General features: G+C 37.7%; 4 protein-coding genes across 6 annotated transcripts in view; 2 read left to right on the top strand and 2 right to left on the bottom strand.

Annotated features, from left to right (window-relative positions):
* LOC106745603 (aminoacylase-1-like) overlaps positions 1 to 2,583 on the bottom strand; it is an 8,910-nt gene extending 6,327 nt beyond the window's left edge. The window contains exons 1-2 of the mRNA XM_014621362.1: positions 2,196 to 2,583; positions 1,614 to 1,837 (exon numbers count right to left, since the gene is read on the bottom strand). The gene's annotated coding sequence lies outside the window, so the exon portion shown is untranslated. The remainder of the gene's footprint in view (positions 1 to 1,613; positions 1,838 to 2,195) is intronic.
* Positions 2,584 to 3,021: 438 nt separating this feature from the next.
* LOC106745576 (anaphase-promoting complex subunit 5) lies at positions 3,022 to 7,214 on the top strand. Of its 2 annotated transcripts, none has more exons than XM_014621279.1 (11): positions 3,022 to 3,280; positions 3,405 to 3,454; positions 3,569 to 3,960; positions 4,056 to 4,209; positions 4,281 to 4,462; positions 4,550 to 4,663; positions 4,785 to 4,914; positions 4,996 to 5,298; positions 5,463 to 5,584; positions 5,661 to 5,928; positions 6,779 to 7,214. In XM_014621279.1, the coding sequence occupies exons 1-11, from the start codon at positions 3,139 to 3,141 to the stop codon at positions 7,148 to 7,150; spliced, it is 2,229 nt and encodes a 742-aa protein (XP_014476765.1). In that variant the 5' UTR covers positions 3,022 to 3,138; the 3' UTR covers positions 7,151 to 7,214. The 2 variants fall into 2 exon arrangements, with proteins under 2 accessions (XP_014476765.1, XP_014476776.1); XM_014621290.1 differs by having other exon boundaries at positions 3,190 to 3,293.
* Positions 7,215 to 8,284: 1,070 nt separating this feature from the next.
* On the top strand, positions 8,285 to 12,358 carry LOC106746300 (ras-related protein Rab-21). The gene is made up of 4 exons (XM_014622761.1): positions 8,285 to 8,892; positions 9,026 to 9,193; positions 9,292 to 9,410; positions 9,485 to 12,358. The coding sequence occupies exons 1-4, from the start codon at positions 8,752 to 8,754 to the stop codon at positions 9,795 to 9,797; spliced, it is 741 nt and encodes a 246-aa protein (XP_014478247.1). The 5' UTR covers positions 8,285 to 8,751; the 3' UTR covers positions 9,798 to 12,358.
* A 579-nt stretch (positions 12,359 to 12,937) lies between these two features.
* On the bottom strand, positions 12,938 to 16,779 carry LOC106746006 (rho GTPase-activating protein 1). 2 transcript variants are annotated; one of them, XM_014622102.1, is made up of 10 exons: positions 16,390 to 16,779; positions 15,939 to 16,049; positions 15,723 to 15,866; positions 15,145 to 15,325; positions 14,724 to 14,942; positions 14,533 to 14,631; positions 14,265 to 14,452; positions 13,970 to 14,170; positions 13,740 to 13,846; positions 12,938 to 13,648 (listed from the first exon to the last, which is right to left on the bottom strand). In XM_014622102.1, the coding sequence occupies exons 1-10, from the start codon at positions 16,436 to 16,438 to the stop codon at positions 13,475 to 13,477; spliced, it is 1,473 nt and encodes a 490-aa protein (XP_014477588.1). In that variant the 5' UTR covers positions 16,439 to 16,779; the 3' UTR covers positions 12,938 to 13,474. The 2 variants fall into 2 exon arrangements, with proteins under 2 accessions (XP_014477588.1, XP_014477596.1); XM_014622110.1 differs by having other exon boundaries at positions 15,939 to 16,046.
* Positions 16,780 to 16,798: the final 19 nt, after the last annotated feature.

The following is a 16,798-nucleotide window of genomic DNA, read 5'->3' as shown; positions in this document are numbered from 1 at the left end:
AAGAAATAAAAAATGTAAACAATAAAAAAGCCCCGGGATTTGATCTAATAACAAGAGAAATTCTGAAAAACTTGCCCCGCAAAGGACTGGTCAAATTGACAAATATTATTAACGCTACTTTTAGACTAAGACATGCGCCGGCGATCTGGAAAGTTACCGAGGTTATTATGATCCCTAAGCCTGGTAAATCTCCGAATTTGGTATCTTCATACCGACCTATATCACTGTTACCCTTAATGTCAAAGCTTTTTGAAAAACTTCTACTTAAGAGATTGCAGCCAATAATAGAAGACAAAAAACTGATTCCCAACCACCAGTTTGGATTCAGGAACAAACATTCAACCTTAGAGCAGGTTCACAGGATAACCAACATCATAGAGGACAGCTTAGAAAGGTCTGCTCCGCGGTCTTCTTGGATGTGGCGCAGGCTTTTGACAAGGTGTGGCATGCTGGTTTGATACATAAAATATCGAAACATTTCCGTAAGCAGCTTTCTGAACTACTGGAAAGCTACTAGACAGGCAGAATGTTTAAGGTAAAATTTGACAATGAGTACTCGGAACTCAAGGAAATCAACGCTGGAGTACCACAGGGTAGCGTTCTAGGACCTATCCTGTACCTCATGTTTACTAATGTCATTCCCTACCCTAAAAATGTAACCATTGCAACCTTTGCGGATGACACTGCCATACTGGCGACAGGGAAGAACACCTTAGAATCAACTAAGAAACTACAATCTGCCATTAAGACCGTCAATGAATGGACCAAGAGATGGAAAATAAAACTTAATGAGGACAAATCCGTCCTAATTAACTTTACAAATAAAAGAGTAAAATCCTTACCAGTATTTAGTTCAAAGATGTCAGAATAAAATCCTACGTAGTATTGTGAATGCACTATGCTATATCAGAGACAAGGATCTGCATAGAGACTTGGGGGATACCTACGGTGGAGGACGAGATAGGGAGAGCGGCGCGAAGCCACGAGATTAGGCTGCACGAACATACCAAACTCAGATGTTCATAAACTCATCCTATCCAAAAATATAAAGAGGAGGTTAAAACGAACCAAACCTCATGATTTAGCCTAAGTTATGGCAGTTCCAACTATACTAGGAAAGGCACTGGCTACTCCTAGGTTGCTTTTTTTTTTATATAATTAGTTAAGTAAAAATTGCTGGTTAGTCAGAAATGACTAGTTGCAGTTACTATGAAAAAAAAAAAAAAAAAATTATATGCATTCGAAATGCCCAAGATGGCAGAGTTCAGTATCGCTCTACGATTAGCCGGCAAAAATGTTTGCGCACGAACACACTTTGTTACTTCCACCATGGTTATAAGTATATAGTGTAACGTCCCCATTTTTCAGGGACGTGTCATTACGATAAGTTCAACGCTCTAGACGTACTGGATTGGTAGAGAGCTTCAATAAACGTGCCAATAGGTCTGTTCGTTTTCGCTGCACCGCTGAACTAGTGCAATAAGTTGAAGCGAGACAAGTATATGTTTTCTCACTTCAACTTATTGCACTAGTTCAGCGGTGCAGCGAAAACAAACAGACCTCATATTGTGACCGGGTGTCACTAGCTTAATCAACGTTTAATCCCACCAAACCTTGAGACGGAAAGTTTCTCACGGATCCTATTGCCCGTCCACGGTCGCCAGGGCGTTATTTTTGAGAGCTTCGCCTAAGCTCTAGGCCCGGGAAGCTGGAGGGCGGCCAAGTCTCCCCAGATACGCCTTTACTGATAGGGGATATATATATAGAGGGACTCCTTCCCTGTTAAAGTTGTCGTCCCCGAAGAAATGTTCGGATCACCGGACGCTCGCCTCAGACACTGGGTATGGGGATAGGGAAACACAAAAAATTGAACACGTACCTCGTGAGAGTATCGAAGATGAAGTCTATTTACAAAAAAAATAAAGTAATAACTAAATTTACTGACTTATTAATAAACGAATCTTATATACTTAGTTTTCTGATCTCCCGCGGTCTAAGCCGTAAAATTAAACATATATGTAAAACATAATTTCTCCACGGACCGCTACGCCGAATAAGTAAAATTATTATCCCCACGCGTCGTAGTTCGGGGATGTCTTAACTGCTGTATCTCTATCCCGACGCAATACTGTCGTCACGAACACGTCGGGACCCGATCGGGCGCGCACGGCGGGATGACAACATGCGTCGCCTACCGTACAGGGTAGCCCCTTGATCCCGCCGACGACGGGACTCTTTCTCTCTTAAAACTTGGTTGCACGGTTCCAACCACCGGTGCCGCGTTCCGAGTCGACTTTCACACCGGATGTCTCGGTTCCCAGAAAGAAAGTCTCTATTTCTACGGAAAGTTACGAGGAGGAACAGTGGCAATTTTTCAGCGCACTTATCGTCGCCAGGCGATCGGTCGTTTCCTCGCGTCTCCCTGGGCCTCCACCAGGAGATTTGCACCAGGACGTCTAAGTCAGCTTTCTCTTCCGTCAGCAACTTCTCCACTGTCACCTCGTCTGCGCAGTTAATCGCTCTTTTTTCCAATGTGCGTCCTCTCGCTTCCCGCTTCTTCACGCTACTGCGCGCCTTTCCTTCTTCTTCCGATTCCAAACCTTCTTCCCTCTCCGCGACGCTTCCAAATTCGCCGACGGCCCCCGCCAATCATCATCGCCCCTCGCATTCGTGTTCATTTCTTTCGGTGACCTTCTTCTTCTTTTGTTTTGCCGCTCCTCTCTCCGCGGCTGACCCTCCGGTTGCACTTGGTTCATTTAAGTCTGCGATATCCCTAGAGCTCCCGGTCAGCCGCGCTCCCTTACGCAGCTGAACCTCCGGTTGCAATATCAGACTACAGGTTGGAGATTGAGATTGAATTAAAAATTGACTAATCAGTGCAAAACTCACTAAATTTCACTAAACTTGAGTTTAGTTAACTTTGCATTGATTGGCCAAATTCAATTCAATTTCACTTCCAATTCGTTTCCAATCTAATACGGGCTTAACACAGCTATTTACTATTCACTATTTATTCCCTAGTGTATACGCACCTTTATGTTTACGATTGTGTTAATTCGTATGCGGAAACTCGTATGGATACAGGTAGCTGTAACAAGTAGCTGATATACAGTAATTGTCTATTTAGAATGACGTGAAATGAATGAGATATTTAATAAAATGTCCAAGGAATTTGTAACTGTTGATGGAAATGTAAAGAAGATTCAAAAGGAGAATCTGACTCCATATAAAATAGCAACTGCCATTTTAATTAGAGAATATTGTAATGAAACTACAAAAGGTATCCGCTATCCGTATGTTTTTTATATTATATACTTAATAAATATTTTATTCTCTAAAATATTTGTTACTTTAATTTATTTTTATATTGATAAAATCTAACCTAATCGAGTAATCTTTTGTAGCAATTGTGGAAAGACGTGACTTTTGTTTAGCCTCCCTAAAATTGATTCAGGTAATAATTTTTTTAATTAATTGTTGTGAAATATACTGATTAAAAATCTTGCGAATACAGAATGCCAAAAGAGAAAAAATTATTTTCATGTGTATTAATAATAATTATTTTCAGTCAGCAGACATGGAATTGAATATCTTGTTAAATTTATTATATTCTCCGGAATATGTTTTACATCGATTTGCAAAACAATTGGAAATAGAGTTAGATATTCTATGTAATAAAGGAGTTGATGGATTATTGGATCTGTTTAACAGTCTTCATCGATTAATAGAATCCAAGGAACATCCGCTTTCTTTCTCACCAACATTGAGCAGAAATTCTGTTCTTGGGCTGTATGTTCGTAGAATGCGTATTTTTTTTGAAAAATTGCCTTTTAATCAAGTGGTCGCACTTTATAATGATCTGAAAAAATATGTTGAAAGAAAAATTTGTAGTAATATTTGTAGTACTAGAGACTCTGACATCTCTATAATCTCCAAGCTAGAAGATTATGATATGAATAAGTGAGTTAACACAAACAAATATCATTTTGTACAGATTCTACATTTATACAAGATATTCTCCACTTATTTTTTATATCAACATTGATGTTACTTAGAGCGAAAACAGTCTGGGGGGGAAGACAAGCTGAATTACTTGTGGCGCAACAAGCTCATGCCTTACAAACTGACGAACATAAAGCGATGCCGCCAGCAGAACTGCAAGCTCTTGTTCAAGATCTTTTAAAGTGTAGCCCATATTATGCAGATGCCGTAAGTAATAGAACATATTCATGCATGTAAATTTATAGAATAGAGCTGAACGAAATTATTTTTTTCTCCAGCATTACTTGAGTTATTTAAATTGCATTCGTGTAAACGATTTCTGCGGTGCAGTGGACAGTCTTTATCACTGTTTCGACAGAATGGCTCCTCTGGAGAATCGATCCGCACCTGAAGATCGATCTCGCACCTTTAGATACGCGGCACTCAACTTGGCTGTCTTGCATGCTCAATTTAACCACAAGTAAAAAATTAATTTATCCATCAGGTATATATAATGTATTTATTGAGTAACGCAGTGCTGTTTCTTCCATTTTCCTCTTTTTTAAAGAGAAGTAGCGCAATATGCCTTGAGGGAAGCGATTACATTAGCTCAGGAAGCTGGAGACAACGTGTGTTTGCAGCTTGCACATTCTTGGATGTATTATTTGACCAGCGAGGAAAAGTAAGCCAGTGAATATGAATGCGAGAATTCATAACAATTTTAATAAGCAGATCTTTTCATTCACAAGGCGGATGTATCTTTGATTTATATCTGACACGTATACTTTATTATTATTACTCAGGGGACCTCTTATAGAACGCTCGGTCGGCAAAGCGAGTATGCTCGGTATCACACATACAACAGGCTTGAGCCTGATTTCACACGCGCACAACTCCGCCCTGGAAGCCAAGAGCCCCCCTCAAGTGTTCGAAGTACGATATTGACGTCACTCGGGATCGCAACGACAAGATAAATAACTTATGTCGTGTTTACAATGATTTTTTTGTTTGCAGACGCTAATCAAATCGGACGTGTTGAATTGTCAGCACTCGATGTCCGACTTGATGTCCATCACTTTCGCGGAGAAGTCTGCGTTATGGGCGTATTACGGCAAAACGGAAATGGCGTCGCTTTGCGCACAATTGTTGCTCCTTCACAATACGGGCAATAAGAAGCAACATATGTTTAATGGGCCGTCCACGTGTCAAGCGATTGTCACTATCGCGAATATGTTGATCGAATTCGGTGAATACACGCTCAGCGACGTCGTGCTGGCCCACGCCAAGGAGAGATTCCCTAACGAACCCTGCAACAAAGTGTGCAATTTAATGCAAGAAACTTAGAAATTACGTAGACTGACGCGTTCTTAAAATACACATTTTTTTTAATAACAATACAGAAGTGCAAATAGTTTTCGAATATTGTAGATCGAGAAAGGAGAATCTTTTTCCTATCGGTATCTATAATTCTCGTGTTTCAGATCTGGATGCTGAGCGAACAGCTGCATTTGTTCACGCAATTAATGAGACAAGAGAAATGGAGCGAGGCAGAGGCAGCGGCCCAAAATATCTCCAGTTTGGATCAGCTGGAATGCAAGTTCAGGTAGTAGTCAATTCAGATTCATTTTGCAGAAATTACATACGTGTCGGAATGACAAACACTGTGAACAATGTCGTAGATTAGCGGAGGTCTGCTTAGCGAAGGGTGATTACCCGGAAGGAATGAAGTATATCGGCATTATCGAGGAGCATTCAGACGTAACTCCGCCGCACAAAATACGCACCACACTTCTCTACAGCCAGATAACATGTGCTTCGTCTTTGTCGGGAAACGGCACAGCCGCCACTAATTGCATAGTGCGTCTAAGCTCGGCCTTGGAACTGGCTGCGCAAAATTATCTATCCTACTACAAAGCGCTCGTCAAGATGCATCTCGCTAACGTGCAAGTTAGTCTTCCAAACCTCCTTGCCGCCTTCTCTAATATAGAGTGGTTTTCCGCGAGAAAATTCGACAAACTTCTAAAACATGTTCTAGGGGTTCTAGGTTCTAATTCTAAGCAAAACAGTTCACAGATACACTATAGATCAATTCGATTTAGTTATCGAGATATGGAAAAATTCAATTCTTATTAATAACATAAATTTCCGAATATCAACGGCCTTGCTCTGAATCTCTCTTTGTAGGATTTTGTTTGAAATTTCGTTTATACAAGGGCGATAAACCAGAAACCTGTCAACAGTTGATCGACAGAATAATATAAGGATTATAAATAGTATTTGCATTGAATTTTACATTTGTTCTTATTAGACAAATTATTTGGCAACGATCTATGGTATAATGAACAACGATATATTTGCAATACAAACAGAAGGTGGACATTTTAAATAGATAATATAAGTAGAAAAATAATATTCATTTAAAAAAAGTTACAAATGTCTGGTATTTTTCTCTGATTATAATATTAACAAAATCGTCTATATCTTAAGAATTGCACCGGATTAATCTATAGGTCCATATTCTGAACTCGCTTTTATTGATAAAAGTGTCTTAAATATGGTTTCTCAGTCAATCAGGTGGTTTCTAAGCCACTTTTAGAAGCGCTTTTATCAATAAAAGAGAGTTCAGAATATAGGCCGTAATGTATCTGAGTTGTTTTGCTTAGAATGATCTCCAGAACACGTTCTAGAAGTTTGTCGGTTTCCTAGCGAAACATACATACACACACACACACTCTCTCTCTCTCTCTTTCTCTCTCTCATCAATGAATAATCATATAATTATTTAACTGTCTTGCAGTTGCTGATAGGTTTGCCCACGTTGGCTTTGAATATGGTGGAAGACGCCATTCCCACGATCTTGGGTCATGGTGGCTGTTATGATCAAGGTCAGGCATTTATGTTGTACGGCAAGTGCTTGTTGACTTCGGCACCGGAGGGTCCTTTTGAAGCACGGAAAGAAGCGATCCTAAGCGGAATAAAAGTCCTTTCGAAGGCGTTGGCACGATTCACAAAAGTCAAAGCCATCGCCAGGGTCAAGAGCATCTTGTATCTGCAAGCTGTCTTTTACAATGAGATTAACCTTTTGCCCGAGCGGAATCAATGCGCTTTCGAATTTCGCCAGTTGGACGAACAATACCTAACGACAGCTGGCAATTCGTCTTTGTATTAAAGATTATTAAAGATTATAAGAAGATAGTTTTGTATAAAAATAAAAAAGAAACGTTAAACAGCAATTCCGTAGTTCCTATTTACTGGCATAATTATGAAAAAGAATATTCATTTTGATTATAAGTTACATTAATTCATATATATATACACGGTGTCTTATTTTAATCGACAAACGGAGATATCTCCGAAACTACGCAACCTACGAAAAAAATGTTCGGATAAAAGTTGTCGAGGACAGTGGGAGTCATCTACTTGTGCTAATGACCTTGACCTTGAGGTCAGTTTTCAAGGTCATTTCAAGGTCACTTTTTTACATGGAACCCCCTATTTTTAATGCCGGATTCAGAAAGAGCGGGAAATTTTACATCCAGATATGTATCAAAATATAAGGTTAACGTGACTTCCATAGGTCAAATGAAGGTCAAGAAACCACCCCTACCAAACCCCAAGCAGGCTAAACCACCTAACTCTGAAAACAGCGAGTTTAATCGTTTCTTTTTCTTTAAAATAAATTGAATTCCAATCCACAAATAGATTGACTCACAAGCTCGTGCATTATCTTCGTTGTATTCATGATGTCGACGTATATATATATATATATATAATATAATATAATTTAAATATTAGTATGATACATATATAATTTGAAGAATATAATTTTTTCAAAAGAAGAGTGATTATTATTTCGAATTGTAGAAGAGAAAATTTCCATAGGAGGTGACGTACGATCCTGCGACAGACCTATTTTATTAAGATTTCGGAATACAACTCCGGAGTCCTAATTTCAAAAACAATTTTCGCGCTAATCACAAACTGATTAAAAAATTCCTGGCGCGTATACTAAAGTTGGTGACACGCATTTTCGTAATCTTTTGGTCCGTTCTTTTTAGCTGCATCGCCAAACTGGTGAGATAAGTTAAGCCAGCGGCACGCGGTGCTTGTTTTCGTGCTGGATTGCTCGTTGGATAGAAATACTGCGTTCTGATTGGTACATTTCCGAAAATGGATAGAAATACACCAATTAGAACGCGGTGTTTCCATCCAACAAGCAATCCAGCACGAAAACAAGCATCGTGTGCCGTTGGCTTTAGAGCGAGACAAGTATATTTCGTCTTGCTCTAACTTATCGCATCAGTTCGGTGCAGCTAAAAAGAACGGATCATTTGTTAGTGCATCGAATTAGCGGAGACAAGAGTCCGAAGATGTAATGTGATCTCGGTAACGTGTCACGTCGTCGACATCGAATTCGAATATATAATTGTGAAATAGTCGATTGATCGGCATCGGGCATTTCCAAGCCATGCTGTAATGCCACGAAACGAAACAGGTGATCTCGTGGTTTGGACGGAACGGAGATTAGGAGGATTAAAGTGTAGTCGCCATCGCAGCATTGTGCCGTATCACAGTCGGACATTATACCGGATTATTATGACATAATTACTGCTTACGAATAATTTACAGTCGAAAGAGATATCAGTGCGTGTCTCAACACTGAGCCGTGCAAGCACTATATATAACTCGCTTGCACGTCAACATTGCCTGCCGCAACTTGTTTTGCAAATTTCACGAGTGTGCAAGTCCGGTCGCAGCACTTTTAGGATTATGGCCAGCTCGGTGCTCAGCACCACTAATGGATACAATTTTAAAGTCGTTTTACTCGGTGAGGGTTGCGTCGGCAAAACCTCGGTCGCGCTGCGATACGTCGAGGACAAGTTTAACGACAAGCATATCAGTACGCTGCAGGTAACTTTGTATATCCTCAAACACCCGATTCTTATTCGCATCGGCTCCGATCGTTTTTTCGCTTTCTATTTTCAAATCCGATTTGCCGTGTAGAAAGGAAATTGTCGACATTTTGACGATCCGATTGTTTTAGGCGTCCTTCCTGAATAAGAAATTGAACATTAATGGAAAAAGGGTAAACTTGGCGATATGGGACACAGCAGGGCAAGAAAAATTTCATGCGTTAGGACCAATTTATTATAGAATGTCCAACGGTGCTATTCTCGTGTACGACATTACAGATGAAGATACATTTCAAAAGGTATGTTATAAATTGATTGTTATCTCATATTCTAAGTATTATCTATTTGCTCTCATAGTTAAGGAAAAGTTTAGCGACAATAAGATTTTGTTGTAAAGGTGAAGAATTGGGTAAAGGAGCTTAAGAAAATGTTAGGTAGCGAAATATGCTTAGCGATAGCAGGTAATAAAGTGGATTTAGAAAAAGAAAGAAATGTCGCTATAGAGGAAGCGGAAGAGTAAGTATGATGACTTTTTTGTTTTTTTTTTTTTGCAAACCACAAGTTAAATATAATGAAACCATTGCTCGTAGATACGCCAAACAGGTGGGTGCTATGCACTTTCACACATCGGCTAAGTTAAATCAAAACATCGAGGAAATGTTCTTAGATCTGACAAGACGCATGATGCAACATGCGGACGAGGTCGAACAGAAATCCACCCTTACAAGGACCAATAGTACACGTCGCAATGTCGTAGTGGTTGAGGACGAGATGGAACAGAGTCAGCCGACTAGAAGTTCCTGCTGCACCGGTGGTGGTGGTAGTGGTGGTAGTGGTGGTGGCAGTGGTGGTAACGCAAAAGTCGGTAGTGGCGATGGCAGTAGCAGCGGTGGTTTTTCGTAGACTTTTTTTTTTAATTTGAGTTATATTCAAGTATAGACAAGGTCTAATCCATCAGCTCTATATATATATATATATATATATATATATATATACGGGATGAGGCATTCCAAGAGTGTGACGAATTTTACTATCTTCTAGAAAAAATACTTGTCGAGATATTTCTCTCAATGTCGCATTGCCAAATGCCTTACCTTTTTGTGTATATTGTGTGGGTACATTATCCACGTATGTGAATGCACGTGTATATACAAGTGCTGAATTATATAGATATATATAACCTTGCTATTTGAGAAAAAAATTATCACGAGTTAATTAGCTAAACTATTAGCTAATCACGGCGAAAACTAGACAACATGTCGACGCGTGAAAATTTCCAAGGGAAACTAGAGGGACTTTCGGCTTTTATCCAAAACGATAGCTTAGAATAATGTACATATTGATACTTAATGTGTAACGTCGGACGACCGAACTGGAGACTTTCTAGTTAGAGTTTGGCAACATCCAATTTTAAAGGATAAAATGACAAGATAGATTGCAAACTATTAATAAATATATTCCGAATTGTGTATGGTGTAGAATTAAATACGTTTAACTGTGCAGATCAGTCATTTGCTCTGAAGCTGCCGGATTCTAATCAGATGGTCTTTGGATTACATTAAGTTGTGCGCCATATAGTAGAGGCTTTTTGAGCCAACGAGCAATTGATGAAATTTTCGTTAGTGCAAGAGACTGTAGCGCGCGCCGTTAGGCGGGATTTTTAAATTTATCCCCTGGTTCAAACTCTTCCGCCAAATGACGTGCGTACTACAGTCGCATCATAGATTATAGATATACCATAATAAATATAATCTACATTTTGTTCGGAAAATTGTTTCAGAACTGATACAATTAAGATACATTTCCTTTTTTTTATAAAAACTTTAATTACTTGTTTGATGTTTATTACATTGTTATAGATAAAACATATAAATTTGAATACGAAGAGATAAATTGCCGGAAATTGTTAGATATTGTTTGTTAACTCACAATAATTTTATTCGTCTGAAATTATATGAATCAGCGAGACAAATAGTTGTAAAGTTTAAATTATTGTTATATAAGTTATACGAACATAAAATGGTAAATTGTAATAATGTTGTAGAAGAACGTTTCATTTACTTTTTTGTACGTCATGTACGAATCTGTGTTGAAGTGTTCGGGATTTTTACAAAGGATTTGCACAATCGATGTACCAATCTCATCATAGATATAGAAATTAACATATTTTATTATGCGTTTTTCTATCGACAACAAGGAGGAATGTCACATCAGTTCTATATAGGTCTGGATTAGTCTTTTCGATGATAGAGAGCAGATTTAGGATGTCAGCCTATATTTTATCCTAGTTACCCATAATGGCAGGACCGTTTAAAAGATGTACATAGATACGGTACATAGGTTCGTTCCACGAAAACTGCTAAGTTTCTTATTCTTAAGAGACGGGTAAAATTAATTAAAACGTTAAACTATATAGTACCCTGACATTCATATTATACGTTAAATTTCTCTTTCTCTCTCCCTCATCATATTATTTAACCTTTTATCACGACATCGAAACAAACGATCACGCAAATTCTTCTCCCAAGATCACAATCAAGAAGAGAATATCGTAATCATATTAAAATTTACACAGTGACTGAGTCACTAAGAGAGTCTATGTTATTCGAGATTAACACAGCGTATCTCTCTTTTTTTTCTCTCTATGTTACACGTATAAATTCTTTTGCATTAATCATTTTCTTTAATATATCTCGTTTTCCCGAGTTTCCTTAGATACAATATCACGTATACTACATTTGTTAAACTACAATAATATTAAATTATCAATTTTTCCAATATATACATAAAACCTTGCGATGCAAAAGATGCCAAGTATTACAAGATTTTTTTTATTTATATATAATTTACTTATATTTCAAATTTATAGTACCAAGACATTCGATAAAAATTACAAGATGAGATTTTATGAGTCATATACTCGAACAAATATGATTAAACAGTCTGCAGATTTAACTTTGCGATAAAAATAAATAACTCATTGTTACGTAATGTAAAATATGAAATTCATCGAAACTATTTAAATTGATTCGATAACAATGACTGAAGCAAATTTATTCTAAACGTTTTGATAAAGTAAAAATAAAATAAAAATAATTAAACTTTTAAAGATTATAAATTAAAAAATAACTTAATATAACTTATTAAAATAAAACTAATTCGTTGTGTTAAATATTCAATTAAATATGACATTAAAAAAGATAAATGAACATTTCAGAACAAATCACCATCCATAGGTCTGTTCGTTTTCGCTGCACTGCTGAACTAGTGCAATAAGTTGAAGCGAGACAAGTATATGTTTTCTCACTTCAACTTATTGTACTATTTCAGCGGTGCACCGAAAATGAACAGACCTCATGATCTCTCGCGACAAGAAGCATCTCTTGATATCTTCTTTCATTTTTGAACGCAAATTACTTTCTACGTTTTATTAAATTATAGTAAATACTATTTCTATAAATATCCTACAAGTATGTATATATATATATATATATGGCATTTAAATTGAGATGTCTTAATATAACAAAAATAAAGCAAAATAGAAAGAAATGTTTCAGACAAAAGTTGCAGAGTTTGGATGGGATATATTTTAGTGACATTAACTTCGTTGTATCATCAATAATTCAAAGCTATTTCAAAGTCGTTCATTTTTTTAAGTGGAATTACATCATTTTTTTTTTAATATAAATCGATTTATCTGTTCATTTTACGTATAATAATACTAAGGTGAGATCATCGAAAAATGAATACTTTGTAAGATATTTTACTTTTTATTCTAATATTATTTAGTATAAAAAAAGATAACATATCTCCAAGTTTTCGATAATATCACTTCAATATTTTTATATGTAGAATGACAGGTAGAATCGTCGCTGTGAGCAAATATAGAAAAAGCTTAAAAAATAATTCCTGTATTTGCAAATATATNATATTTTATATAGAAAGGTGATATTATCGAGAAATGAATATTTCATATTTCATATTTTATATTGAAAAATATCAGAATAAATAAAATATCTCGAAAAGTATTCACTTTTCGATGATCTAATCCTAGTATTTTTATACGCAGAATGAACCGAGAAATCGATTTGTATTAAAAAAAATTATATAGTTCTATCAAGAAAAACGAAGTTGACCTTAAAATGACTGAATTATTGACAGTACTACGAAGTTAAGGCCAAAATATGTTTCCTCTCAAACCTACAACTTTTGTTTAAAACATTTCTATTTTGCATTTTTGTTATATTAAGGTATCTCAATTTAAACATCCTACTATATATATATATACATATTCACCGCGTGATGTTTCATGTATCTTTGGTATTTGGTCATAATTTTTGTAAATATACACATTCTTTCCTGCTCCTTTCTATCTGCAAAAATTATTGTACCTAATCGTATTAAAAAATCTTGTGCAAAATCGTGTGAACAAATATTGGGCATCTCCTTCTTTGCTCTTCTCTCTATCGTCAGATATAAAAATATTCCGGTAAATGAAAGTGCGAATATTAGATGTATGATAATAACCATGGTCGGTAATTGAATGATTAGGCCCTGGGCTGTCTTTACGCGATGCATTTTTAAATAATGAATATCTTATCTTGATAAGTGAATAAAAAGTCTATGAATTGGTTGATGGGCCCTATCGCGGAGAGAGACATCCCTCGAGCTGGCGGTGCCCTAACTAGATTTGGTCCGAACACGACTGCAAGATTGCTAGAAGTCATCTTGTTCAAGTCACATCGGTCCATTACCTGCCAATAGAAAAGACAATCGAGAAACTCGCTTTTTCCTGTGTTCTTCATAATAGTTATTCCAGACAAGCAACAAGATACAACTACATACCCTTGATAAAAATTGTACGATATATTTAAGGACTTGATAGTTATCTTCGGGCAGCTTTTCCAGCACTAGTATCTTAACTTTACGTGGACGCTCATCCTTCGATAATGCTAAAACGATTTATACGATTCAGATTTTCCTTTGTCATAAAAAAAGAAAAAAAATGAATACTCCCGTATTTCTCTTTTTGACTCGATTCAAACGAAAGAAGTAAAAAAACGTAAAATGCTCACTTTGAAACTGTGTAATTTCATCGTACAATTCGTAAGTCATAAGGGGTTCGTCTAATTCACGGAGGAAAGTTTTAAGAAGGACCGCAGCAATATGTGGATCTCCTTGAAAGTCGATGGGTAGACCTTGATTACAACGATTTTGAAGTTCCTTGACGACCATTAAGTTGGCTGATCGTCGGAATATGCCTTCAGTTTCGAGAGCTGAAAATAATTCAATACACGGATCATTGTTTTCGAGTTAACGAGAAATGAAGGGAATTATCGCAAGATAAGTGAAGATCGACGAGAGACATACCGTCAGGAGTGTCGAGAAATTCTACGCATTGCCTCAATATTGGCGGTATCGGATCACCGTTGTTATTTTCCTTTATAAACTGCAAACCAGCACCGAATTGAGTCGTGCCAACTGGCGTGGTCACTGTGCTTTGCGGTGGACTTGTCAGTAAATTCTTCTTATTTTTTATCAGTAACTGTTCATTGTGTCTGAAAGTATATTGCTAGATAAGTGAAATTGTGTTATCCCAACTGCACAAAATAGCACTTATGCAATGAAAACTACATACTCTATCACTTGGGGAGGTATGATAAGTTGATCTAAATTAATATATTGCGCCAATTCCTCTAGATAATTAACGTACATCATCTTTCTCCCAAATTTTACACTGCAAAAATTCAATATATTTATACAGTATTAACAAAAATATTAGAACTCGAGAAGGCAAGGAAAACGTCCGGATGAGAGAACATTGCGTACCTAATAGCCGGCTTGAATATCTGCCACACGATTCTAATGAAATTAGTCGGATGTACAAGATAAAGGGCTTTAAGATTCTTTTTATATTTCCTATCAAACGCTTTATACGCCTGCCATAACCAAGACAGAGGCGGTTTATTTTTCGACGTAAGACCATAATGAAAGTAAATGAGACTATAATCTTGCTCCACGAACGTGTCTAAGGTATGCGTGAGATACCTGCGGAATACATTAGAAAATATATTAAAAAAGGATAAATGTCAATATCAGTTAATGCAAAGTCGGTAAAGACTTGTAAACTTTTATAGACTCTGCCAGTCATATTATAAAATGACGATGTAACTGATTTGTTAATAATCAACACACACACAATGACAAATCATCATCACTATTGTATATCATCTTGTAACATGTAACTAACCTTAGGAGCTTAGCATGATTGAAGGTCTCCTTCCCAATAGGAGGCAATTTACAGGCTGACACCACTATTATCTTGCGACCGGCACTGTCATCGCCAACCACCTCCACGATCCCGTGTCTAGATATGTCGAGATAATCCTCCTCATCGGCGAGTTCGCCATCTAAAGCGGCGAGGTCTTCTGCTGCTTATCAACAGAAACATTTGTCGTAACAGACTCTCAGCAGAAGAGAGGACTCTTAGTCATACTTAACAAACGCATTCCAACTAAAAATACAATCAGCAACAATGATTCGATCCCTTGAAGCAATTATATATATGTAGCCATGAGCAAAAATGAAAATCCAATGACCGAGATGAACGATTATGATTATTGTTATCCTGCTATAGGGGATTGAATCGTATGTCAAGTTATTGCAAACCTATTTAAGAAGCGATCAACAATCGTCACATTCCCTTTCTTCTTTCACCCTTACACCATGCAATTTAACAAACTATACAACGTTCTATATAATTCACCTGCTATGCCCCGAATGCCATGACATTTAGTGGCTACTAACAGAAGGTAAAAGGTCACACACCAGATTCAATAACCGGAGCGTCTACCAAAGCTTCCTCAAAGTTCTCTTCGATCGTGCCGTCGCTCACTGGACTTTCCAAATAATCTATTCCAGTGCCCGCGCCGCTACTTGCCAAATCTAATTTCTCCTCCAGAAGTTGTACAGCTGCGATAAGACAGCCATGAGATATACAACATATAATAAAACAAATTAAACAAGTACCATTGGATACACTACCATTGTTGGAGGTGGTTTGCAACTCTGTATCATCAAACTCCAGATTTGGCTCATAATCGTGATAATCCGACAAACTAGGGTACGGATCCTCACAGTCGTTGGTTACGCCTGCTGAATAAAGAAAATTCAAAATCTGAGAGAGTGTAATCGATAATAATAAATACAAAAAAAACAAAACACTGGTATATATATATACATTTCGTGTATACTTCTGCAAAGTTACACGAAGCGAATAATTAGTTGATATCGTCGAGTATTGTGCGATTAACTTGACCCAATAGGCGCGACACAACGGCTGTTAACCGCGGAATCTGATACGCGATAGAGCACCGAGCTAGACGATGTATGCAGACGTGTATTGTCAACAATCGCGCGACATACAGTACGTCAGTCGTGTGTGCTCTCTCTCTCCCTCCCTCCCTCTCTCTCTCTCTCTCTCTTTCTCTCTCACCTATCAACGTCCGCGACGGGCTCAACGTCGGCTGATAGTCCGCTTCCATTTCTGCGGCGTCGGCGCCCGTTAAGGATGTTGCAGCTGTCGGAGCCGCGATGATTTTGACGTTGTTACAGACGCGTGCGATCTTCCTGAATCTTCTCGCACGGTGACATTATTCCTCCTCCTACCTTCGACGACGGTACGACAAACGGCAGGACGACGCGCGACTGCGACTCACGTCACGCTTTCATTTATCCCCGTCGATGTGTTCTCTCACGATGTATCGATATCTGGCTCCTTCAATCTGAGTATCGCATCTCGATGTTCGAGATACAGTGACGTCTCCTGGAGGGCCCTACTTGGTACTAACAACGAAGGAATAGAGAGAGGGAGAGAGAGCGCTCGATTGACTTCTCAGACTCCG

The sequence above is a fragment of the Dinoponera quadriceps genome, unplaced genomic scaffold (genome assembly GCF_001313825.1).
Source record: "Dinoponera quadriceps isolate SergipeBrazil2010 unplaced genomic scaffold, ASM131382v1 scaffold120, whole genome shotgun sequence".
In the NCBI taxonomy this organism is placed as follows: Eukaryota; Metazoa; Arthropoda; class Insecta; order Hymenoptera; family Formicidae; genus Dinoponera; species Dinoponera quadriceps.
Note: the sequence above shows the minus strand (reverse complement) of the source record. Positions and strands in the feature narration are given on the sequence as shown.